Source organism: Canis lupus, chromosome 12, assembly GCF_003254725.2.
Source record: "Canis lupus dingo isolate Sandy chromosome 12, ASM325472v2, whole genome shotgun sequence".
NCBI classification, from domain to species: Eukaryota; Metazoa; Chordata; class Mammalia; order Carnivora; family Canidae; genus Canis; species Canis lupus.
In genome coordinates, this window is record NC_064254.1 from 15,279,819 (window position 1) to 15,307,020 (window position 27,202).

The window sequence follows — 27,202 nt, forward strand, 5'->3', positions numbered from 1 at the left end:
CCTTATCCTAGACTCCCTGCCACCACTCCTCCTGGAAACATTGTAAGATAACTGAACACACATATACTGTACTGTAGTTTATCCAGAAGAAATATTTGCAAAGAAAAAGCTGGAATTCGGTAATGAAGTCTCACCTCTTGGAAGTAGAAGTTGCGTCCCTACCAAGGTGCCGATGATCTCAGATCTTGAACAAAGTTGCTTATTGCCACATCTATGTCTGCTCTGTAATTTTGCACATGAAACTGTTTTATCAGCTGTGCTGGAGGAGGAATCCCAGAGTTAACACGTTGATTGGAACTTCATAACACTACCAGGCCTGGCATGGAGGTGGGAGGAGGAAGGGTGTGTGTGTGTGTGTGTGTGTGGAGTTAACGCTTCTCTTGGAGTTATCTTCAGGGTCAGCATCACGATTTTCTGCATATCTACTATGATGACCAAATCAGCAGATTTGAGAGGGGTGTGAAATTTTTGTGAAAATGAAATTCATCCAGACCATTTTTATGCATATAAGTAACCATATAAAACAGTGATTTTTATTTTGAAAATTAGATATAATTCTAAGGCGCTAAAGTTATAAGATCTATACCCTCTGTATTTCATACCTAGTTCAGTCTCATAGAACATTTCCAAATTTCCTTTACGTGAATTTTTGAAATAAACACCAAATATAAGCTTGCAATGTATACAGTGGGCCCCATTTGTGGGCAGAGATAGTCATAACAGATGTATTTCAAATGTTTGACAATGATTATTTCTTGGAGAGCTGGGGGGGGGGGCAAAAGTATAATAAGGAAAGGATTTTTACTTTCTATCTTATATACATTTTATATTTGTAATAAAATCAAAGCTGAAAGTAAGAATAGCTAACATATACTAAACACATATTATGTTCCAGAAATTTTGCTACACATGCACTATTTTATTCAATTCTCTTAACAACCCTGTGGGCAGGTCCCATCACTGCCTCAATTTTACCACTGAGGAAACTGAGGCCTTGGGAGAGCTAAATCACTTCCCAGGGACACATGGCTGAGTAGGAGAGCTATAAAGCAAATGTGGTATTCAGATTCTGTACTTCTGGTCACCATACTAAACTTCCTCAACTGAATAAATAAATAAAACATAAAATTCCATTTTGGGAAACAAAGAGTCAATCTCATTACCCCATAGTCACACCTCCAATACATCTTATGCTTATAACTTGGAATGAAAAGTTTGGTTCATGTAAACACTCAATCAAATGTATATAACTGGGCTGCATAACCCTTCCCAGCTCCTGCCATGCCAGGGTGAGGACAATGCACACATGTTGGTGGCAGCGTGAGAGGGGTGGGGCAGGGTGGGGGTGGGTAGAAAACAAGAAAGCCCAGAGAACGATATCTGAGGCTGCAGGCTGGCCTTCCTTAAAGAAAAACACAAAAGCAGAGGGAGAGACAAGCTAGAAAAATCTTGTAATTTGGAAAACTGAGAGCATCGCACATTAGAAGTCCTAACTAGAAGTTACAGTAATGCTTTTTGATAACTTTGAAGTCTGTTTTACATTAACAAAGTAGAATAATTAGTACTTTCTTCTGGTTTGAACTCTTCAGTATTCTTCTTTTCAAAAGCTCTTTTTGGTTTTTTTTTCTTCTGACAAATCAAGGGTCATTAAATTTTTCTATAGGATAATGAGCAAGAAAAAAATATGCATAATGGGTTCCTCTCTTTCATGGTCTTCCTGGTTTCCGCCTCTTTTAAACAAGTGTTTTCTAAGCCATCCACATAGAATGTCCCAGTATGAATATTTTGTTTGATTAAATCCCTATGCACTGACCTTCATACTCTTAAAAGTTGGAGTTTATTTTCCCACTGAAAAAGAGAAAGGAAAAAGAAAATTTAATACCTGTAGTGTACAGACACTAAACAAACTGTTCTATGGACTTCATTTAAGCCTTCCAGTGACCCTGCAAGAAAATTGTGATCTTTCCTATTTTACAAATAAAGAGATAAGAAGATAGCCTGTCCTAGGTGGCCAGTAGCAGAACTGAGATTTGAAGCTTTGTCTATGGTGTATCTTTCCTCTCAGTGCACTGCTTTGATGCAGTAACAATGTTATATGGAATCCATGCTTCATTATGAACATTAGCATTATTAATGTCACTAATAGCCACCATTTGTTGGTTGCTTAGCAAATACCAGGCAATATGCTAAAAGCTTTCAGTTTCTCTGGGCACCTGAGTGGCTCAATCCGTTGAGCATCTGATTTTTGTTTTCAGCTCAGGTCATGAGCTCATGTGTTGTGGGATCAGGTCCCTCCTCTGACTCTGTGCTCAGGGAGGAGTCTGCTTGAAAGTCTCTCCCTCTGCCCTTCCCCCTACTTGTGTGTGCATGTGCAATCTCTCAGATAAATAAATCTTTAAAAAAAAACAATAAAACAAAAAACTTTCAGCTTCTCTCACGTGCTCCCAGCTTTACATAGAGTTATTACTTTTGCTTATGGATTAAATAACGAAGGCTTGGGAATGTAACAAGTTAACACATTTAGTAAGTGTTAAAGCCAGGCCTCAAACTCTTTCTTAACAGTTATTTCACATTACCCAGAATCCCGCCATCCAGCATTAAACACCTCTCTGCTCAGAAGTGTTGGCAATAGAAAATAAAATTGAAAAAAAAAATCCAAAGAAAAAACTAAAAAAAACTAAAAAAAAAAAAAAAAAAAAAAGAAAAAAAAAATCCTCACTCTCATGACCTATACACGAGGGGAGGTTCCAGAGACTGGTAATGCTTATCTTCAGCCTCAGTCTGGAACATTCCCTCCCTGAGTTCTCTAAGTCAGTGGTTCCCAAATCTGAGTGTGCGTCAGAGTCACCTGGGTGTCTTGTTAAAATATAAATCCTTAGGCCCCACTCCAGTGCTTCTGCTTTAGGTGGTCTGGGGTGGGTTCAACAATTGGCATTTCTAACAAGTTTCTGGTCGTGCTGATGCCACTGGTTGGGGATAGGCTTGAGGAATCATGGCTTTGGTCTGAGAGAAAGTAGGGCATGGGCAATTCATGTCATGGCAGACTTTAACAAGTAAGCAATTGTCAACCTAAATTCTGGAAACGATTCCGTAAATGTCACTTTGTTTTTATTCCTTTTTTTTAAATTGATGGGGAGGGAGGCTGTATAACATTCCCCACAATCTGGTGAAGCACAGGACAGGTAGGACTGGCTCCCTGGCCCAGCCAACTTCAGTAAAACAAACTCACATTATCACCAGGGCCCGGCAAAGCTTTCATGCCTCAAAGAGTTGTCCTTGGCAGTGCCCAGCAGAACATTGTCATGGAATTCACAACTGCCTTGCTCATGCCCTGTTTGGGGACATGGCTGACATCTAAGAACCAGGAAACCTTATCCATAAAAGCAATGTATCCCTTGGCAGCACATCACACTGGGGTACTCCTCTGCTCTGGTTTCAAGCATCAGGTCAGAATTCCAAAGGGGTGTTGCCTCCCATCTGGTTGGCATAAATGTAGCTGTTGGCAATGCTTTATCTCTGATTCCTACCCAGCAAGATAAGGTCCTGCCAAACCCACTTGGGCTGGTCCTCTTTGGTGATAAATTTCTCTTCTCTCAGCATGTTACCTATGAAGAGACACAAAATCAGAGAAGGGCAGGACTGGCAGGATTCTCTAAGCTTATCTCATGAATGCAGATCTGTGGTTTTACTGATGGGAAACTGCAACTCCGAGAGATGCCTGAGGCGACTGGCAGTGAGGCGTCCCAAGGACTCCTTCCCAGAGACAACCCTCCATGTCCGCGCCAGGAGGCCATTAAGGAAATATAACTAGCACACTTGGTTGGGATCGAACCAGGTGAAAGGTAGACCCATTCTGGGAAAAATTCGTTGTCATCTGTGAACAGGGGACTCTTCTCCCATCACTTATGGTTTACTTGTTCCTTAAGTCCCAACTCTTCCTCCAACCTCACTCGAGTGACTGAGAGAGTCTGAAGTAAAAGTATTTGGTAAAATTATGTCATGGTATCTTGGTATCATGGTATCCTTTTTTTTTTTTTTTTTTTGGTTTATTTATTTTTAAACATTTTATTTATTTATTTATTCATGAGAGACACAGAGAGAAAGAGAGGCAGAGACATAGGCAGGGGGAGAAGTAGGCTCCCTGCGGGGAGCCTGATGCAAGACTATCCCAGGACCCCAGGATCACTACCTGAGCTGAAGGCAGATGCTCAACCACTGAGCCTAGGTATCCCCCATGGTAATCTTTTAAAAGACAGCCTTGGGAACCCAATATTTATCCCAGAGGGGTACATCTCTGTTCATAAAATATCAGGCACTATGCTACTTGTGTAGGCGGAGCCCGGGGGGCTTTCTGAACAAGGGAAGTGAGGCCAGGTGGGGTAGAGCAGATTCTCCTCCCTCCGTATTTGTTCTCACCACAGGCAGGTTACCCAAACCCTGAGCCACCACTTCCTTCTCTAGAGGGGGAAAGGATATAGACCTTAGAGTGTTGTTTCGAGGATCAAAGATAATCTAGGCTGAGTCTAGCACAGAAACTGGAGTATCAAAGGCTCCATAGTCTCTATTCCTTCTCCCACCTTTTCTTCATATCACGCTAAGTGCTAAAGCAAGGCTGGCGGTGAGGTGAGGGCTGAGGAGCACCCTGCAAGCTTTCTGGTCCTTCCTGAGGAAGCTTTGAGCGCCTAGTAAGTCCCTGCTCAACATCCAGCCAGTTTTTGTTGATGTTATTTTGCCCCCTCTACCCCTAGTATGTTGGGTACAATATGTAATTTGTAAAGAGTTTGAATTAGCTCAGTCATGGAGTGTGTGGCTCTTTTCTGAAAAAAAAAAAAAAAAAACTATAAGATTTGCTATACTACTTCCTCCGAAAAGAAGAGAAGAATACAAAAAGCTCAGAATATTCCCAACCTATTTTGTACCACGTGCTTGAATTAACTCTGAATTTGCCCAAAGCACCCAAGGATATCCCATTGATGCAGCCCAAATTCAAATAAAACACTGCCTTTCTGGCAGGTGGAAATCTCGAGCCAATCGTGGCTAATTCCTGCTTTGGCTTAGAAGCAGGCAGCCTCCCCCCTTCACCAGCACCCTTGAGCATAAACCCAGGAAATAGAGGCATTGTTTGCCATCTTGAAACAGAGCTATTATGTTCTTAGCTCCCTAAGCGCTTTTACTGTACAAAACACACTAGGTACACTGTAAACTGTTCCTAATTAGAGTAGTTGGATTAAAATGCCTTTTATTTCCCCCTGATTCCTGAGTGCATCTCAGGTGTACTTAAGCTTTGAATAATCTGTCCAGGATTTATTTCTTGGTCAGAGTCTGCCCCCTCAAGTTTGATAAAGGCAAGTACAGCACAGCCCCGCTGGCCGTCTTAACAAAAGACAAATGCTTTCCACTAAGAATCATTTGTAGGGACACAGATTTGGGACTCTTGCCAAAATCTGCATCAGTCTGAGAAACCTGCTAGGTGCTACAGAATAACTCTTCACAGCTCTTTCCTAAAATTGCTAGTTCCAGATCTAGAAGAGCTTATCCAATATAAGGCCAGGCAAAGTCTAAATTTGATTCCATTCTGTATGTTCAGTGTGAAACTTTCCCACAGTGGAATTTCTTATTCTGCATATCTATTATATTATTTTATCTTGGTAGAAGATGGGAATGAGCAAGTCAGGGTCTTTATCTACCTTGGCTCTTGTATCCTTGAAATCTCTCTTGAAATGCTTTTCTTAGCTTCCGAGGTGCTACGTTCTCCTGGTCTCCCTCCTACTTCACGGGTTGCTCCTTCTCATTCCCCTCTCTGGATCTTCCTCCTCTCCCTGTATATAGATGATGGGGTTCTCAGGTTCAGTCCTTGGACCTCCTCACTTTTGCCCTGTACTCACTGAATGATTTCATAGGGTCCCATAGGTTTAAGTACCATCTTTAGCTCAGTAGACTAGCATATCCAGTGGCCTACTTGACATCTCCAGTTGGAGGGCTCATAGGCATCTCAAAGACCCAAAGGAGCTGGCCAAAGCCACATAAGCTTGGAGAGTCCTGGGGCCTTTGAGTTCAAGGAAATGAATCAAGGGGACTTCCAACTTTTAAGATATCCCTTGCCCTCTCCAATATGCAAGAGTGCATACACACACACCCCACATTTATTTATATTTAACCACAGTTACATGGATATGATTTCAAGACTCAAAAAACTACAATTTGCTGCTTCTCGGGGAAAATCTCTGTTAACTGTTTTAGCTTCTTCTTTTGATAGTTACTTCCATTTTTTTAAATATCATGATTATAGTGTTGCATCTTGGTGTCTCAGTTTTATTGATTTCCAAACACAAAGAAAGAAGATGTAGGTCTCTTCTGGCATCCCTCAATATAGACCTCCTATCCTGTATCTTCCCAAACACTTTTATTGTTAGTATCTTGGTTATATCAAAATCACTTTTGCATTATTGGTACCCTGTCTACTATATTCACAGGTGAGCTAGGTAGTATGTTTAATTACTTTTTCTTTTCCACATATTTTGTTTCTGTTCGATGTAACATTTGCTTTTTTTTTTTTTTCACTTGCTTGGATTTCTGTGTTCTCATCAAAAATTCATCCCAACCCATCCCCAGCTATGTAAATTTCTTCTAAATAACTCTCAGATCTATTAGGTATCCTATTATTTTCATCTTCTCAAGCAATCTCTCTGCAGATCCAGCCTGTATCTGCCCCGGGCTCCACTTATTCCCACCCTGGAGGCTCCCTTGGCTCTCTCTTCCAATGCATCTTTCATTTTTGGGGACCCAAGTCTTTTTCTCTCTGGGTTTATTGCCACATTTGGGATAGTCTATTTCCCAATAGCTTTTGGGAAAAGAAGAATTGCAGGAAAATTTATGGAGAATTTCTGGTCTGAAGAGATCTTTATTTTTCCTCACACTTAATTGCTTTTGGGTTGCAATACTCTTTTCTCAATATTTTGAAACCATCCTCCGTTGTTATCTAGATGATGATGTAGCTGTGAAAAGTTTGATAATATTCTGATTTTGACCTTTTACATAAAACCTTTTTTTTCCTCCTCTGAAAATGTTTGGATCTTCTTTTTTTTCTTCTATGACCTGAAATTTCACACTGATGTTGTCTTAGTTGGTTCAGGCTGCTATAACCAAATACTGTAGACTGAGTGCCTTATAAACAACATTTATTTCTCATAGTTATGAAGGCTGTAAGTCCAAGATCAGGATGTCAGTATTGTCAGGTTCTGGCAATGGCCCTCTTCTGAAATGTAGACTGCCAACTTTGGGCTTTGTCCACACTTAATGGAAGGGGTTAGAGAGCTCTGTGGAGTCTTTTATAAGAGCATTAATCCTGGGGCACCTGAGTGGCTCAGTTGGTTAAGCATTGCCTTTGGCTTGTTCAGCTCATGATCTCAGGGTACTGGAGTCGAGCCCTGTGTCCAGCTCCCTATTCAGTGGGGAGTCTGCTTCTCTGCTCCTCCCCTCACTCATGCTCTCTCTCAAATAAATAAAATTTAAAAAAAAAAAGAACACTAATCCAATTTCAAAGATCCCACCCTCATGACCCAAACACTTCCCAAAGGCCCCACTTCATACTATTATCACTTGGAAGGTTAGGTATTAACATATGAATTTGGAGGGACACAAACCTAACTGCGGATCTCTTTTTACCTATCATCTCCTTGAGTGTGGCCAGGACTTGTGACTTACTTCCAGCAATAAAATATGGTAAAAGTTATATGATGTCACTCCCTTGATTACGGTATGTTATATATCTCCTATCTTAAGAGCAGACTGGAGTAAGAGACTCTTCCTGAAGGCTTAAGGGCATAAGTGACCATGTTGGAGAAGCCCATGTGGCAGGAAGTATAGATGGCTTCTAGGATCTCAGGGTAGCCTCTAGCTAATAGTCAGCAAAAATTCAAGATTCTCATTCCCACAACTACAAGGAAATGAATTCTATCAACAACTTGAAAGGGTTGGAATTCCCTAGTCAAGCCTCCAGTTGAAAATGCAGCCCTTGTTTACAGTCTTTCAAGAACCTGAGCAGAGGACCCAGTTAGCTGCACCCGGACTTCTGGTCTGTAGAAGCTGTGAGATTATGAACGTGACTTTTTTTTGGTTGCTGTTGTTTTTAAAGATTTTATTTATTTATTTATTTATTTATTTATTTATTTATTTATGAGAGACATACAGAGAGAGGCAGAGACATAGGCAGGGGGAGAAGCAGGCTCCCTGCAGGGAACCCAATGTGACTCAATCCCGAATCCCAGGATCATGACCTGAGCCAAAGGCAGATGCTCAACCACTGAGCCATCCAGGTGTCCCTGGCTTGTTTTAAGCTCCTAAAAAAATTGTGGCAATTTAAAAAAATATTTTATTTATTTATTCATGGAAGTCACAGAGAGAGAGGCAAAGACACAGGCAGAGGGAGAAGCAGGCTCCATGCAGGGAGCCCGATGTGGGACTCGATCCCAGGTCTCCAGGATCTCGCCCTGGGCTGAAGGCAGTGCTAAACCACTGAGCCACGAGGGCTCCCCCTGTGGCAATTTTTAAATTCAGCAATAGCAGCTATTGCAATGTCTTACTCTTTTTCCTATTCTTTTATTGTTTTTAGTAACGTTTTGGGAAGGAGCAGAGGTGACTGTTGTATGTAATCAGTGGGTTAGACAAACATGGCATAGGATATGGGATCAAACATGCTTTCTTTTGTCTCTCATCATCATTGTAAAATTTATTCAGTGGGAAAAGCTTTTCCCTCCCACTGCATATGTTCCAGATATTACTCCAACATCTCCAGCATTGTGGTCACTTTCAATAGCAAACACACTCATTTTGGTGATTAGGATGTCCTGTCTCATGTAATAGTAATAAACACAAATAATTTGGCATTAAATTTCTCTTTTCCCCCAGTGGAGTCCTGCTTTGAGTTGGCTGCTTGCCCTGCCATATCTCTCTTGATGGACTTTTTTGTCTACCTTTTCTTATTCTCCTTCTACCCCACCTCGGGCTTTGAGGTTTCTGACCTCCTTTCCCTCAACTCCAGGGAAGAGAGTTTTGTAGCATAAGATGGGGTTGCCTTCATATAGTGCCAGGTCTCTCTCGATAATAAGGGAAGGTGCATGCAGGAACTCTTCAGAAATCCCATATCCCTGACTTCTCTCACATGTAACTCCTTTAACTCACACAAATTCCTCTGTATTCCAGGTGCTCACCTGTGACACCTTTCTCATCCTCTAATCTGGCTTCATCACCAGCTTCTTGCTGTTCTGCTTCCACCACTTTGGGGGGCCTGATAACACAGTATCCAAGACAAACCCATATTGTCTCTCTTTTCTTGCTTATCTCACCATGCACCATGTGTGGAAAGCACATAGACTTGCTTCACCCTGACAAATCCTAGGTATGTAGGCTGGTCTCAATTCAGAAACCATTCAGGGCCCCACTAGCAGAGCTGTGGCCACAGTTTCATGCAAGAATCAGAACTCCCATTCCCCCCTCCCAGTCAGCCCTGTGATCTAATAGAAGACTGAGAAATCTTTCATTAGGTTTGAGGTCAGAGGAAAAGCATCTCTTCTTCTCTCACCTTTTAGAGTAGATGAGGAGGTTTATGGAGTAGCTTTCTCCAAGGAAATTCTCAAAAACTTCTCTTTTGATTTGTATATATCTCTGTGGAGTATGAAACCATCTACTGATCCTGCATCATTTCCTTTGAGCATCTCACTATAGCTCTTCACCTGTGCTATGTCTTGGTGCCATGTGGAACCTTGCATTTTCATTTATTGTATGTATGCCTATTTAATCCACCACCACTAACTAGAAGCGCCCCTTGCTCTCTTTATGTGAATATTATGAAGCCTATTCATGTCGGGAGGCTAACACATATCTTAAGATTGTGCAATTCTCAAAATAGCCCATTCAGAAATCTGTTCTATGTCCTACTTGCACCTGCCTATTGAGTGCTCAATGTGTCCATGGGACTGAATTCAGATGCACTGCCCTGAAGAGGACATGTTGTGGTAGAGAGCCTGGCCTGAGTACCAAATGGTTGACATAAATTTACATGCTCTGATGCCTTCCTCCATCAATAACTCCAAACTGGCATCATGAAAAGGCATCCACGTCTCCTCTCCTGTCAGTAGGAGAACAGTGAAAGAATGTAGGGTAGGGACTGTCCAGCCTAGAGTTTGACCTTTCTGGGCTTGCTTTTCACTAAGTGCTGGCACTCACATCTGACCTCTCTAGCCTGAAAGATAGAACTGATATATTCTGGGTATATCCAGGCAAAGTGAGTCAGAGAATAAGAGGAGGTTACTCTGAACCATTTTGACACCATGAGTAACAGGAACCTTAGAGACATCTAGGATTGGATCTTGGTATGGGCATTGACAATGTCTATGAAAGAGAGGTGTAGGAGTGAGGCTTCACCAAAGAAACTCTGTAAACAGCAACTGTGAATGTGTGAGAGGCCAAAAAAAAAGGGAGGCCAAGGTGGGTGGACCTAGTCAGGGTGACCACAAATGTCTGCAGATTATGGCCCAGACCACTTTAGGTAGCACCATTAATAGCACAGGGATAAGAATGGCACCCTCTTTAGTACACAGCCTATGAAGCCATATGCAGTGACCTTGTGAGACTGGCCTTCATTATCCCCTTGGGGACTTCAAGAAATAACTGGGAGGACATGTTGGAAGACCCTAACTTCAATTAAACAGCCAATAATAATTATAGCTACTTGTTATGGACAGAGTTGTGTCTCTACAAAGTTCATATGTTGAAGCCCTAACCTCCAATGTGACTGTATTTGGAGATGGGGCCACTTAGGAGGAAATTAGGGTTCAATGAAGTGATCAGGGTGGGACCCCTATCTGATAGGATTGATGTTCTTAAAAGAGACACCAGACACCTCTATTTACATACACACAGAGAAGATGCCATGGGGGGCCAAACAAGAAGGTGGTGGTCTATGAGACAAGAAGAGTGGTTCCATCAGAAAATAACCCTAAAGACAGTTTGATCTTGGATATCCTAGCCACTAGAACTATTAAACTATTAAAAAGTGAATTTCTGTTGTTTAAACTACCCACTTGGTAGTATTTTCTTAAGACAGTCTGAATTAATATACTACTATAAAAAGCCATGATAAATGAACTTGACTTTATCTCATAATCACAGGGTGCTGAGATTCAGGACATCATGGTTATGCGTAAAATAATAACTAGATCATGCAAGACTACTAGAGGATTCTACAGACCAAAAGGTGTAAGATTATAATTACAATTACATAAACAATGCCATTTTCTTATAGTCTAATTTATTTTATTTTTTTAAGATTTTATTTATTTATTCATAGAGACACAGAGGGAGAGAGAGGCAGAGAGAGAAGCAGTCTCCATGCAGGGACCCTGACGCAGGACTCGATCCCGGGTCTCCAGGATCACACCCCAGGCTGCAGGTGGCACTAAACTGCTACGCCATGGGGGCTGCCCTTATAGTCTAATTTATATAACCCCTTACCTATTATAATTCAACATCCACAACTATGATCTTGGCACTGCCATTCACCATCCATGTTGCCCTCCTCACATTATTTAGCCTCTTTGTGCCTTTCTTTCTGCAGCTGTAAAACGGGACAGTAATATTCCCTATTCACAAGCTTATTATAAATATTAAATGAGTTAATATAGGCAAGGCATCAAGAATAGTGGACACTTGCTTTAAACACTACCTGTACAGATTTCAAGGATTTCTAAGATTTCTGGAAGCAAGGATAAATCAGAGGGCTAAGTCCTGAGCCCAGTAGTCAAAGTTGAAATTCAGGTGAGCCCAAAAGGTCAAAGTATGGGAAGGAAATACTGCTTTATGTGGTGTCTATCCACCTGCTGTTCTGTATCTCATCTAAAAGTGGCCCTGGCTATACATGCAAAGAATTCCAAAAGTACTTACAGTGATTATCAAGGAAAACCAGGATGTGTTAGGGTATCTTCTTGAAAGGTGACAACCAAAATCTCTTTCAATTTGCCTCCTACATAGAGAGAATTCTGGGAGTAATGAATCTCATATCTGACCTTATAAATGTTGTTAGGGTCACAGATGATTTCCAAAGGCTGTTATAGGCTGTAGAACTGGACTAGGAATCCAAAGTCCTAAAAGTCCTTAGTACCCCTTTCCTGGCTTCCCAATCTCCACAAGTCACTCCACCTCTCTGAACATCTGTTACCTCATCTCTGCTCTAGATCAGCCTGGACACCTCACTTCACTGGCCTGGGGACCAGATGAAAGCATCCCGTAGACTGAAAAAGACTGCATTACCTACGAAATCATTTATTATACTTCCCAACTAATGGCTACAAAACTGTCTGTAATGGAATATTTCATTTTATTTCTGATTAAATTTCAAAATTAAGTGACTGAACCTAAAAAGAAAAAATAAACATATAATTCAAGTGAAAAAATTCAGGGAAAAAAAAAAGAAAAAATTTGGGAAGCAAATACCTTTTCCCTAGGAAATTTGCACCGATGATTTTTTTATAGAAAGCATGCATGGTCCATCAATTTATCTAAGGTGATTTCATGAAGTTTTCTTACTCCAATTCAGATAACTGGAAATGCCATGGGAATAATGTTATTTGATGAGAAAGGAAATCATAGTTCACGGCAATGAAAAGCTGGTACCACTGACGCAATTTCCAATAAAACCCACTTTTCTACATTTATGAAGCAACTTCTTTGAATCAAACCACATGGAAATAAATGGTTCCATTTAACTGAAGATACAATGAGCCGTGATGAAGCTGCTGAAACCTTTTTATTTTATTCCAAGACTTCTAAATCAGAAAATTCCATTTAAGATTAAGCTAATTTTTTCACTGACATTTAGCTCTAAATGTCAAGTTGCACCAAAAAAATTTTCCTTGATTTTATGGTTCGCAGCCTTATTCAGTTGATAAAAACTGAGTTAGCATGATGTCATTTGAGGATTCACCAGTATGAGAAAGTACATAAATGCCTAAGAGAGGAAAGAGAGGATAAGAGTTATTGTTGCTATGTCAGAATCAAGCATGAGACCAAAATGAAAAGAAGCCTATGTAATCCCTTACAACTCTGGCCAGGTCCGGGAAGATGGTAGGGAAAGATGCAGAATGCAATTGTTTGACTGACAGCATTTCATTAATGCCAGAGACTTGTATTTGTCAGACCTCTCTCATTCGAGAAAAGAAGCACCACATCTCTCAGATAGGGCTGGGAAATGACGTAAAGTAGGTTTGAGATCATAAAATGTTGTTGCTAGAAGAAAACTTTGTGATCTCTTCATTTTTCATTTTACTGATGAGGGACAAATGTCCAAAAAGGTTAAGAGATTTGTCAAAAGCACTCAGGCTGGCCGGTGACAGTGACATGGGGACCCAAGGCTTCTGGGTGAGCATGTTGAAAATTTTGGGAGGGAAGTACCTTTGTGAGTTCAGACACTTGAATTTATTTTGGAAGTCAAATAATGTTGCTTGGAACCTAAAATGAGCAGCCTATTTCCCTGCTTTCATAAAGATAGTAACATAATTTAACATGAAATGGAACTCAGGCACCTAAAGATGACTTCAGGTTAACTTGCAATGCAATGTCTCTTCCTCAGCCCCCCCAGTTCCACTCTTCTCCTCCAGGCATACGGCGATTATTTGCAATGCTTACATAGCAGTCCTCTAGGCACTGAATATCACTGATTTTAGCAACAGCTAATAATGAGCATAAAAACAATGCATGTCACAGGTGGAGGGGACAGTGCTTCCTCACCCACAGCAAATGGTGGCTTCTCCCTCTGTGGGAATATTTTAGGTATTTTAGGAAGGAGGGTATGTCTAATGGGGCACAAATACGTGGCCCACGCCTACTGCTCAGTAGCTGGAACAAAGTTGATTCGAACTTCAGGAAGGATACAACTGGTGTTTGTCTAATCACATTTTGTACCCCGTGACCACAATGATCAATATCACCATTTATAGAATGTCTAAGTGAGGAAATGGCTGTGATTTGTGATGAAATTAAAAGGGACACTAGTGGTCTCCATGAGCATCAACTCCCTGACAATGTTCTATCAGCCATGTGTACCATCCTGATGAACCCCAGACACAGGACCAGCAGATACTCCCCTATTTCTCATGAGGTTTTTAAAAGTAGCCCTTCAATTTTCCTCATATGATATATTCACATTCTTTCATCTACCTTTTGTTAACCTTTGACTTACTGTTAACTCACCTTTGTTCTGCAATGGGTTGAAAGGCTTTGGGAATTTGGGTTTGGCAGATACATCTGATGAGTCTTGCTGCACAGAGAAAAACAAGTCATTCTGACATCAATAGTATTATTTTAGTCATGCTCTGTATTTCTTGACATCTTAATGTCATTAGCAATCCTTTTATTAGTACTCCACTGATGTGGGGCACCATTCTTTTTTCAAGAAATTAGAGTACTCCTTTCTTTCTCTTTCTCCTTTAGGACACTTTTCTCCTTTAAAATGCTTAAGAATGTATTTCTAACTGAATCTTGTGTTCCTGCTTATTCTCACAACTTTTAACAGCAAACTAGAAAGCAATTTTAAGGAAGATGTTATCTTTTTGATGTCCATGCTTATATTTCTTTGGTTCACACACTTACCTCTAAAAGGGGAAACCATGGAGATAAAACAATAGTTTTATAAAAATGGTCTCAAATAAATACTTTGCCTTATTCTCACTCATCTTAGTATTCAAATCTCTTTGTGAATAATCTTTTAGTAACTGGAACAGAGGCTAAACAGTTCAAAATTTTGAAAACTGAATTATCTAAAGGAAATAAAATATTTAAATAAGAAGCATGTACTTATGGGGAAAGGTAAAAGTATTAAGATACATTGTGTCTTTGTCCACCCATGAATTTATTCACTAATTTAATACCTCCTGTTGAGTACTACTGTGTGCTAGACACCAGGAATATTGCAAAAACAAACAAACAAACAAACAAACAAACAAAAAGCTTCCATTTCCTGCCACAGTCCACGTCATGAGGAAGCTAAATCAAGATGTGAGAAACAGGTTCTTGTTATATGCAGTGGACAGCTCAATGATAGCTCCTGATTTTCACTGAAATATGTAAATGGCTATCCCACATTGAGCTCTGGAAAAAAATTATCATAGAGAGAGAAATGAGATATGTAAAAAAAAAATCCAAAGCAAAATTGATTTTCTAGAATTCAGGACTGAGTAAATATATAATACTGTAACCCTTAAAGAAAAATTCTATAGTCGTTATCACTGCATTTAAAATTGCATCCTACCCCATTTGGAGAAGTGATTCTTAGATTATATAACACATTCAGGACTCTACACAATCTGGGGGAAAGCAGCCTCTTCAGACATGAAGCTAAGTTGTTGATCAAATAACAGGGCCTGGGTCACTGGAACCATTAATAAATAAATCTCTTCTCCCTGGAGGGAGAATCTGTAGGGGTCCCCAGTATCTGTCTCTCAGTGAAGGGTGACAATGGAAGAGCCAAGAAGGAGCCTTGAGACCCCAGCAGGGAGAGGATTTTGAGAAAAACCACACTGTGGGGCCGTCCACACAGTGTGATGGTGTCTTGAGGGATGGTCCTTGCTGAGAACATTGTTGGCTTCTTTCATTCCATTCAGCTAACAACCCAAATTTTCATTGCTCTTTTAAGACTCCTATGTTACCATCCATTTCCCGAACATCTCTTAGTGGATAGCCTTTTCTCCTACTTTAAAAATAAAACAACACAAAAAGGTATCCAGGTCTGAATTCTTTCACACGGTGACCCCATCTGTACCCATCGTCCATCTGCATCAAACTGATGCTTCCTGTGTCCAGGGAAGAGGCTGATCCCTGCGTATTCAGACTAGACACTCCATCCGCCTTCCCCCAGGAATCCTCTTCCCTCAGTCATTCCCCTCCACTCCCCATCTGTCTTCAGCCTCGCTTTGCTGGCTCATCCCTCCCAGCATATGGACTTGCTTATACCCTCGTGACTCAGCTCTACCACCACGGCTGGTCCTGAGTCTGCATCTGGTCTCCACCCTCACTCTCTTTTCTCTCACAACGAGTTTCTTGACAGGAACATTCCCACTGAGGTAACTTGTCCTCGCCTTCTCTGTTCTCAATTGCTGTAATCTGGGTTCCTGTTTTACATCTAAACTCCCTCAGAAAATTACAAACACCCATCTTCTCCTCTGCCAACTATGCATTTATTTTCAAGCAAATGAGCCACCTAACCTGAAAACAAAATCCCATTTTTTTTTTTGTCATCTGATTTAAAAATGACGTTGGAAAGGGAGTACAAAGACTGAATGCTCCTTAAGACCTCGATGACCACTGCTGCGTTCTGCAAAGCGTCAACACTTTACATTAGAAACAGGGAGAGAAAACACTGTCAGGCATCCTTACTTTTGTTCTTGTTTTAATTTACTTTGGGGTGTGTTTCTCTCTTTGGTTTTCAAATGAGAAAAATTCTGACTTTTTACTTGGCGGTATGGGGCTGTCCTCTCTCACTCTATTGACAGGTTTTTCTATACTGCAGCCACATGGGCTGTATCTCCTTTTCTTAAGCATAGTTAGTGATTTATTCATTTCACATTCTCTGGTTCAAGAGATTTTAATTCTTCAAGACATAAACTCAAAATCACGGAAAGTCAGAACTTTTGCTTTGAGTAACTAGTCCAACAGTTAATGTCAACAGTTGAAAAAAGTTAAAACCGAACAGTACCATGTGATTTTCCTAAAATCACTCAGCCAATTGATTACGGAGTCAGAAATACAAGGCAGATCTGCTGGCTATTGGACCACTGCTCCCTAATTCACAGCAGTGCCGGAGGAAATGCAGACCCAGAGAAAACGTTTAAGGTTAGAGGTTAATTTCCTCACTTTTTAAAAATTATTATTTCAAAAGATTATATTGCCCCTTGTAAAAATCTCTAACACCTGTGTAGGTTTTCAGGCACTTAAGTTAGCTGACTTCTATCAGACACAGAAATCCCTACCTTAGACCTCTTTCCGAAAGGCCTTCAGTGTTTTGCTGAAGAGCAAAAGTCTAAATTAACTTCAAAAATACAAAACATGAACATGAGTGCTTTTGTTGTTAACTATACTCTTCTCCTAGGGACTGCACTTTCCTGGCAAAGAAACAGGAATCCTTTGTTTCCATACAAATGTCTCAGTTTGTAGATTTAAGAGCTCAAGTTGCAAGGGTCAGAGTCAGTTATACCAACTTAAGTGAGAAAACTCAAAGAACAGTTCACATAAAGAAGATAATCAAAATTTCACCCTTTACATTATGCTGAGTGAAATAAGTCAATTGGAAAAAGACAATTATCATACGGTTTCACTCATACGTGGCATATAAGAAATAGTGAAAGGGACCAGTAGGGAAAGGAGGGAAACTGAGTGGGGAAAAATTAGAGAGAAACACAAACTATGAGAGACTCCTAATTTTGGGAAACAAGCAAAGGGTTGCAGAAGGGGAGGTGGGTGGAGGGATGGGGTAACTGGGTGGCAGGCACTAAGGAGGGTGCTTGATGGAATGAGCACTGGGTGTTATACTAAATGTTGGCAAATTGAAGTATATATATAAAAAAAAAGATTTTGCCCTTCCTTTCATGAAGCCAAAATGATCTACAGGAGGTGCAGAAAGTCAGGTAGAGAAAAGGGTCTCATGGACTCTAGATATTGGAAGGCAAGTCAGATTAAGCAAATGGCACCGTTCAAAAGTATTTGCCCATTTTGTAACTTTCCATGACTTCTCATTCAGTCGTTCCCTTGTTCATTTTCTCACTCAACTTTGTGAGTAGCGACTCTATGTTGAGCACCAGGCCAAATAGCAGAAATAAAATGGTGACAGAAACTCCAGAGCTTTTGCAAAAGTGGGTTTGCTGTGGGACTGCACACAGAGAGAAGTAAAACAGGAATTGCACACATTGGACCTACAGCAGCAGGAGATAATTACCTTTGATGCTTGCTTCCAAGAGCTGAAAGGAGATAATTTGTTGAACAGCAATTGTCGCAGCTATAGGGCAACAGAGAAATATTGAACAGAGACACATATACAATCATAATACATAAATCCAGAAGAAAACTATAGATTAGAATTGCTATTTGACAGAGGTATTTCCTGGAAGCGCTTAATAGACCATAAGTATGGCTCCTGATGAAAAGATTTCTTTTATTTGTTTGCTTTACTTATAAATAAATCTAGGATTAAACAAAGAACAACAGTACCAAAAGCCAGAATAATTCAGATCCTAGACAATAGTAATTGGCAATAATTGCTGAATTGAAATTTATCTTTGAAGTAAAGGGTTTCCTAACCTGTGAATGGTGCCATCAAGAGAATTACTGAGTCCAATCAAGGACAGAAAATTGCTTCTTTATAAACAGGGATTTTGTGCATGTTCTACAATTGTACTAATTATAAAATATTCTTATCTTCTTAAAAACAGTCTATATCACTTAAGTTACTGTCTTGCCTCTCTCAACAGAATTGCTCAATGGGTGGGAAAAATGATAACACAAGTTTACATATATCTTTTCTATTATCTTTTACTTATACTGATCATCCTTCATTAGAGATTTTATTTAATGTTAAAGGTTATTTAATATTTACCATATAAAACTCTAGAAATGTAGAAGTAGATGCATCTTTCAGCATATCCTATGTAAATGCATACATTTAATAAAGGAGCAAAAGGGAATTCACCCCTCTAGAAAGTACTTCTGCTCTTTAATGATTGCCAAACCATTGATTAAAGTAACAAAATGAAAAGTAAAAATAGTTTCCCTTTTTTTCCTATAATGTTTATATTATATTCTGTGATTCGTTCTATATGGTTTTCTTATCAGCAGTGTTTTCACTGAGTTTGCCTTTTATAAAATTATAGAATTTGATTACAAGAGTATGCATGGTCTCATCTCTTATAAGTGAATAAGAGCCCAGAATTGAAGGAGAAGAGTTAGATCCCTGGATTAGAAGAAGAAAGAGATGAAGAGAGAAATGAGCACAATACCTTACTGTCCAAGAGCATTCCAAAACATAAGATGAAAAAACCCTTTAAAAAAGAAAAAGAAATAAATCACATGCATGGGCTTTTCTCCAGAAAAGAAAGCATTGCTGTGTAATACTATTCCATCACCCAACATTGTTTTCTTACCTGCCTCCCTACTAGACTGTGCGCTCCTTGAAAGCAAGAACACAGGCTGCCTCCACAAAACCTGGCACAACACAAAGCACTCAGAAAAATGTTTCAGTTGAATGTATAAGTAAATAAATGAGTGCATAAGATTTTAAATGCATGGGGAGCTTTCTTTTCCCTTTGAGTCATCCTAAACCCCAAATAATTTCCATATGCTTCTATATCTTAGTCTTTCTTTAGAACAGCATTAAATAAACATTTACTGAGTGCACATAAATCTATGACAGCAGTGGACACTGAGGTCCAACCCTAAGCATAGGGTTGTTCTATCTGCATCAAATCCAGCCCTCAGGGAACCCTTGGCAGAGGCTGTATTGAAGCTTGAGGTCCTCTTCATAGTCAGACCACCCTCAGTTGGTGTCTGTTCACACAGCATATCACCATGGGCTTGCCCTCCACAAAGGCTCCCTAAATCTGCCTCCATTAGGTCCATGCTCCCTGGGTTTGCCTTCTGGTACCACTGAAACGTTCACTGGTGCACTGATATAGGTGGAGAACTGGTTGCTTTTAGAAAACATATTAGCATTTCCTACATTCCCGGCAATGTACTAAGAGCTAAATGATGTCATTTAATCCTCACATTTACTTTATGATCTAGGTAATTATATTATCCCTCTCTAACCGATGACAGAATTGAGAGATTAAGTAATTTTTTTAGAGGTCACAGTTGATAACATGACATATTTGAGCCCAGACCTATTTAACTCCAGAGCTCAAATGTTTAATCACCACTTCCCTGATTCATTGTGCAAAGGTGACCAGAAAACTTTCATCCAACCAGGGTTAAAGGCTCCCTTCCACACTCAATGAAACCTAAAGATTATTTCGTCCACAAGTCTCTGAACATTCTTTGATTGTGGAATATAAAACCCATGCTTTGCAGGAGATGTAAGCAAACTTTCTCTGTAAAGAGCCAGATAGGACATGTTTTAGGCTTTGCAAGTCATACAGTTGCAACTACTCAATGTTGCCAGTGTAAAGAAAGCAGCCGCAGACTATATCTATAAAAATGGGCATGGCTGTGTTCCAGTAAAACTTTATTTACAAAAACAGAGCTGGCTACAGTTTGCCAGCTCCTCCTCTGTCATGTTCTAGAGACTGGGCACCATTCAGAGTCAACAAGCACTCATGATTTCTTTCCCTTCCCCTGTGTGCTTTTGCAGATGTCTGCCCAAGAGAAAGAGGACTGAGTTGGCAGCAAGAGGGATTAATATTAGCTCTATGAACTCAAATGCTTAAAATCCTGGGATGGATTCCTGAAGAAGTCTAATATTCTGCTTTAGTGTGAGAATAACTATTAGAAAATATGGATCCTGTTGCTTATGTGTTTATTTTCTATTCACTGTTGCCAGGCAGTGTTGGTTACACACTGGAGGCAGAGAGATGAGATAGCCTCCAGAGTGGTATTACAAACCTCAGTTCTCTATAATTATTCCAGTCACCTGATGATATAAGAAGTTACGAAAGAAAAAGAAAGAAAGAAAGAAAGAAAGAAAGAAAGAAAGAAAGAAAGAAAGAAAGAAAGAAGAGAAAGAAAGAAAGAAAGAGTTATTGTTCTCACCTGGAATGCATTGAGTAATGCAAAAATAACATGCCAAGCCAGATTCTGGTTGTCCACTATTGTTCCTATGCCAAAGCCCCAGGTGAGCCCCAGCAGAGGGGTCAGGATGAGGAGGCTCTTCCCCATGCGGACAATAGTGGCCTTGTTTTCCTGACCCGGTCTTTCTCCAACAGTGGGCCTCCAGAGCTTCGTGAGAACTACTAGCACCACAGCCAAATTCACAGCCACAATAGTCAGTGCGGGAACAGCAAAGGCCAGTAAGGGTTTGCTCCTATCAGACCAGTTAAGCCAACACGCATCTTTCCTTTTGTAGGCATTGCTAGGCTGGGTGACTGCAATCGTGATGACAGATATAATGAGAGGGCACCCATACCCCAGGCAGAACCCGACAGCCATCATCAAAGGCATGGCCATGTGATGGAACACAAGGAGGATCCGATAAGCCAGGAGGATGCCAAGCATGAGCATCCAAAAGAACAAGGAGAGGTAGAAAAAGTGCATAAAGAACACTGCAGCTATGCAGACTCCAGAAAGGTTTACGGTGGAACCTTCAGTGGCAGCAACAATAAACCAAACATCAGCAATCAGGAGGCACAGGGCTACATTCACCATGCAAATGTGACGTGTGTAGGAGGTTTGGTTTTTCTTGACCTGCTTCCAAAATAGAGCTTCAATGATTAGGCATAAGGTGAGACTTCCAATGGAGATGCCCAGTCCCACAAAGGTGATCCATTTCACCACGGGGATGATGGCAGGAGGGACAAAGGGTGACATCAGTATGGAGAAGGAGGTCAGGTGAGTACATCGGCACATCACCGTGTCTGCTGTTTCGTTCACTAGGTGGCAGCCCGCATTGTTCCACTGCAAACGACTGAAATCCCAAAACACACAATGAGGTTGGCTCAGATTTGACTCTATCTTGGAAAAAGTCAGGAAAATCTCATTTATGGAATAATTTTGGATAACCGTGGATATCATGGGCCCATTGACCTGAGCATTTCCATTTTGAGTAGTAGATAGAATATTCCCCAGGGTCAACGAGGCCATGCTGATAATTGTTTCTGGAAGAGACCACCGGAATTGGTCTGACCCAATCAACACATGGCCTTTGACAGGAATGGAGGCATTTGTGGGGAACAGTTCCGTCTGATAGTTGTAACCCATCTTAAGTTGGCTTGCAGACACCGGAATCCCTTTCCAGTCAATAAATTCCCGAGAAAAATTCAGAGGCAGAGCTGTTGGAGGTACGAGGCTACTGATGTTTTCTAGTGTCTTCAGAAACCTCGAGCTGGCTTGCTGTTCTTCCTGCAGTAACACGGTCCAGTTGGTTACTGATGCTGAACTGAGGATGTGGTCAGCTATACTGATGACATCCTGAAATTACAAGGATGAAAGTCAGTTTGTATTTTGAATAAGCAGGTCAGAGGACTAGGAGGGGATAGTCGTCAGGATTAAGTATCACTATTGCCCAGAGAGTTAGCCCAGTTGACCACATCCAAACTCAGCGAAAATGAGTTTAGTGGCTCTGCACAGTGGAAACTTTGGGTAAAGAAACTTGGGTCAGTGGAATTGTGAAAGTTCCAGAGTGATCTCCCCAGAGCGTTTGTATGCACACTGGGATGCCAGCATGGCTGAGAAAGAATCCTGTGATGTGGGCTGCATCAGGGCCCATTTCCTTCCTCAGAGGTGACAAATACGGCCGCCTTCCTGCTCAGGCTGAGGCTGAAAGAGCAACACATTGGACATTGTTTTAAACTGCTTTCCAATGTTACATTTGTTTTGCTGATATCAGAAGTTCTAAATTCATGTCGTCCACATTCAAGTTTTAATTTGTGTGCATATGATAATTAATAGGAGAGACTATAAAGCAAAAGAAGAGAATATAAAGCAAAAATCCTTAAACACTGGACAAGTGACCTGGAAGCATGAAACCCTTGTGGGTTTTAAGGGTCCGTCTTAGTTTAAAAGCTTCCTTTACCAAACAAGTCCTTGAAAGGTGCTGCTTTCTCCAACAGGACCCTGTCTCTGGCCGATGGCTCTGGTTTGCAGGCATTCTGTCCCAGTCATCGTCACTCTGAGTCTGACTCTAAATGAGCCCTCTGTGGCTTCTGGCCCCAAGTCCCATAGCATGCTTCTTTTACTGCCCCTTGGAACCTCTGCCTTCTTATGGTTTCTGTTTGCCTGCCCTGTTTGTGCCCTTCATATTTTTTTTTTTTAGACTTTCTGTGTCATTTTGTTTTAGTTGGTTTCTTGTAAACAACACATAGTCAGGCTTTAAAAAAAATTGAGTATTTTTTCTTTGATTCACGGAGTTTTAACTTACTTATATTTAATGTCTTCTCTGATATAATGTCACCTTATGTAGTTAAAGTATCATGGTGTGATCATGAATGCTATAATTCTACAATCCAATTTTGTAAAATATTATATACTTTACCATATAAAATGCATACATCCAAAATGTTTGGAAGGACATTTATTTAACAAATCTTTATTGAGTTCCTGTTTGTGCTACTTTTCATTTTCTAGGCACTGAGATGATACCTAAAATGCAAGCAGTGGCTATTCTAGGGTGACCAGATTACATATCATTTTTTTTTTTTTGCCTATTTGCAATTCTTAGTAAGCAAGTTTTATATGAATAAAATTTAAGCTAATTTTTAAATATCCCGACTAAATCATGAATTTCCCCATTTAAAAGAGGGATTTCTTAAAATATGCACTACTGAAGTCCGAGCTCTCAGCCACAGGAACGACAGGTGGAAAGACATTAAACAGCGGGCACCTGTCTCACGCAGTGTTATACTGTGTCATACAGCATGACATAGTGTCATACAGTGTCATACTGTGTCATACAGTGCAGATGCTCACCCCTTCCTCTAAGCATGCCTAGACATAGGCCCCTCTTGCTTTGAATTCATATAATTGATCCCATGAGTTTTTTTGTACATTGTGGAGAATGCAATAAGGCTCACACAATGACTGTTCCGTGATTCTGTTCTTTTTCATTAGTGCACCTTCAACTCAGGTTTTTGTCATTCCTCCTGAGACTGAGCCTCTAAAGTGAGTCCTATAAGCACAGGTAGACTTTACCTCCATTGTTGAATTGGACACCTTGAAATGGCTTGCCAGTGATAGGGACAAGACGCTGTCCAGAATTGACACTACTGAAGCCAAATTGCCAGCTGTGGTTGATGGGTTTTGCCGAATGACGACGGAAAGATTTCGCACCAAGGATGACACAGCTGTCTCGGTGGCATGGCCTGCCATCACACTGAGATTCTAGGAATAAAAATGGTTAAGTTTTATAGAACAATGAAAGGCTTGTGTTTCACATAAACTATGACCCTAATTATACAGAAACTGATATTCAGTGAGATTCAGTGACTTTTCAAACAGTACCCAGCTAGGAAGTGGAAAGGTAGGGTCTACTGGTACTAAATTCTGTTATGCTCTCTATACTATGCTGAGAAATCCTTGAAGATAGAGGGACATATGTGAAGATCTGACTACACTTTGTCTTGGGTTTGGAGTTTTGCTTCTTTCTTGAGGTTCCTCTCTACTTCCACTATACTGAGCTATCCTGGAAGGCAGCCAAAAAAGGATATTCCTTTCCCTTAAAAACAAGTCAACCCAGGAACAAGATCCCATCTGTTTTCCTTTTTGAGAGACAGAAAGAATGTGAGCATGAGTTGAGGGGGGGGGGGGCACTGGGCAGAGAGAGAGGGAGAAAGAGAATTTTAAGCAGGCTCCACGCTCAGTGCAGAGCATGCTGGGGGCTTGATCTCAAGACCTTGAGATCATGGCCTGAGCTGAAATCAAGAGTTGGACACTTAACCAACTGTGCCATGCAGGCATCCCCTGACCATCTGTTTTCCTTTTTGCTTTTTCTCAGCTGATAGTAGTATTCTCTGCTCAAAGCAGAGAATTTGTACTCAAATACAAAGTAGTATTCTGTGCTCAAAGCACCTGGGATCTGCCTGCCCTCACACCCTGGATTGGACTAGTCCCAGCTATGGTCCATGTCCAGACTGAGGCAAAGAAAGCAAGAGCAAGGATAGACTCCAGAAGCCATCGAGTCTGACCTCTCCCCACCCAGTTTACAGATGAAAAACCTCAGAAAGGAAGCAGTAAACTTCTATAGTCCCTTGAGAAATACCATTCTGACTTCATCTGCAATAGTAGGGTCTCTAGCTGGAAGAGAAGTTCTGCTTAATATGGACATCTATTTGCAAAACAATATCTGTGAACTGGTCTTGGAGTACTTCTTTTCCATGACTTGAGTTCTAATTCCTCATCATTTGCTTCCATCTTTCTATTTACCTTTCCTTAAGAACTTGAACCCTCCTAAGAAAACATCATGTGGAGGTCACAGTCTTGGACTGGAAATCAAGTGACCATGTTTCTAATTTAACACTTTTGCTACCAGAGGGATCATTAACTGGTTAGTCTTTCACTTCTGTAATAATAGGTTGATAAGCCAGATGACCCTTAAGATCCACTGTCATTCTATCATTGCATATGGTTCATCTCTGGCTGCCCAGATTTCTAACATGTGTATATTTTTACTTGTACTGAGTTTGCAGCTTCTGACTCACACCTTTAGTTGGATCTTTGTTTCCCAGGCTTTCTGAACTTCTAAGACCAGCTTAGTTGCTGTTTTACCATCTATCATAGACCATTTTAAAATTGATTCATTACTCTGTAGCACCCTCCCAACTAGGACTATCACCTCTGACTTTTTCTAACTCTCTTGGCTTCCACCTAGACCCTGCCAATCATGCCAACACTGCCTATATTTACCAGGGTCTGATAACACCCCGACTTCTGTGCACTGACCAATGGAACAAATTAACATATTAACCTTCACCTAGCCATGCTCACTGAGGGATACCCACTGTGAAACTCAGCATGCAAGACAGAGATGCTTTACCTTCTTCAATTCTTCCAGCTGAGAGTGCACACACATCTCCCTGAGGACCTGCCACCCAGAGGGCTGGCATCTGACCGTAATGTTTCCAGTATAGCCACTGCTACAGGGAAGAGTAAACTCATCATTCCTGGACCCAAATCCAAAGACAATGCTGTTACACTGGGCTGGGGAAAAAATGGAAACCAAAAGGAAAAAGGTGTAAATAGCCTGGCACTCTATACAAAGCATATATCAGTGCATTCGAAGTCATACATTCAGAGACAAAACCCAGACAAAATTCAGGAGTAGAAATTTGTCCTTGATGCCCAGCTTCATCCTTATCAGTACTCTTTCTACTTTCTGATGCCCTCCCCATGGCCAGCCTCTTTCCCTCTAGGTGTTTGACCTGTGCCAAAAATCTTGCTTTTAATGGGCTATAAACTAGTAAACATCAGGTGAAAATAAGACAGGGATGATCACTCTCAGAAAAGAGTTTCATTCCATAAGGATGTGTTGGAAAATCAGAAAATCTTCAAGAAGCTATGGAACAAAGCAGTAATGATATGGTTATAAGATGGGTGGTTGCCATTTTAGGATGACACATTCTGCTTTTTACCCTTTTTAAAAGCTTTTCACATTGTGGCGAGCCACTAGTTATTCTTGCCCCTGGCCCTTAATAGTATATTCTTACCGTGATTGGGACCAGGAGAAGGAAACCCTGAATGGACGATCCTCCAGGGCTCTGATGTGTACTTGTTTTTCCCAGTACTGTGTCTTAAGTGCCTAGACACTTTGGCACTTAGTAAATATTGTTGAATAAATGTTGAAAGTGGCACATATGCAGGTATAAGAGGTTTAAGACTGAATGTAAAAAAGGAAAAGGAAAAAAATCTGAAGAAAAGTAGTGGGGTGTCATGTGTGAGTATGTATGTGTGCATGTTAAAGATCTAGATACATGCATATTTTCTTTGGTTCTTTGAATTATGGTTTAGGAATATGTCACCCCCAGGGCTCTTTCAACATGTGTACTGGTGAACTATTGCTGAGTCATGTCCATTAGAGCCTAAAGAGAGGTAGTCTTCCCTTGGTGAGCTGGAGATCAGATCTCTGGTCAGCAAGGATCTGAAATAGGTGGCTGGATTTGAGTTTCATCATGGTGGGGGGAAGACAGCTGCCTGTGTCTACTAAAAGTCAGTCCTAGAACAATTCTGTATCAGAAACCTTTCCAGTCTACTTCCTGAAGAGACAAATGAGTTGCTACTTAGAGGACTCTCATAACCTAAGCCAGGGATGGGAATTCAGTATTACCTTTTGCAAATACTCTGAAGGAGCTGTCTTCTAGTGGGAACAGCTTGTGAAGGCCTTCCTTCACCTTCTTAGCCACCTGTTTAATGGCTGACAGCAGCTCAGATGTGCTGCTGGAACTCACAACTTCAAACCCAGCAAAGATTCTTCCATCTCTGTAAGGACTATGTGGAAAGAAAAATGAGATTCATTTAGTCAGTC

General features: G+C 40.7%; 1 protein-coding gene across 10 annotated transcripts in view; it reads right to left on the reverse strand.

Annotated features, from left to right (window-relative positions):
• Positions 1-511: 511 nt before the first annotated feature.
• The window catches only part of ADGRF1 (adhesion G protein-coupled receptor F1), a 91,776-nt gene continuing 65,085 nt past the window's right edge, over positions 512-27,202 (reverse strand). For 7 of the 10 annotated variants that reach the window (XR_007401153.1, XR_007401158.1, XR_007401155.1 and 4 more), the window contains 9 exons: positions 27,005-27,165; positions 25,718-25,881; positions 23,878-24,066; positions 20,785-22,158; positions 19,038-19,079; positions 17,981-18,040; positions 14,245-14,311; positions 3,230-3,605; positions 512-1,848 (listed from right to left, as the gene is read on the reverse strand). Coding sequence is in view for 2 of the 10 variants with exons in the window: in XM_049092138.1 (XP_048948095.1) it covers positions 3,511-3,605; positions 14,245-14,311; positions 17,981-18,040; positions 19,038-19,079; positions 20,785-22,158; positions 23,878-24,066; positions 25,718-25,881; positions 27,005-27,165 (2,152 nt within the window). In the remaining 8 variants the exon portion in view is untranslated. Of the gene's footprint in view, positions 1,849-3,100; positions 3,606-12,783; positions 13,004-14,241; positions 14,312-17,980; positions 18,041-19,037; positions 19,080-19,181; positions 19,243-20,784; positions 22,159-23,877; positions 24,067-25,717; positions 25,882-27,004; positions 27,166-27,202 lie in introns of those variants that run through there. The other 3 variants (XM_049092138.1, XM_049092139.1, XR_007401159.1) reach the window with 3 other exon arrangements.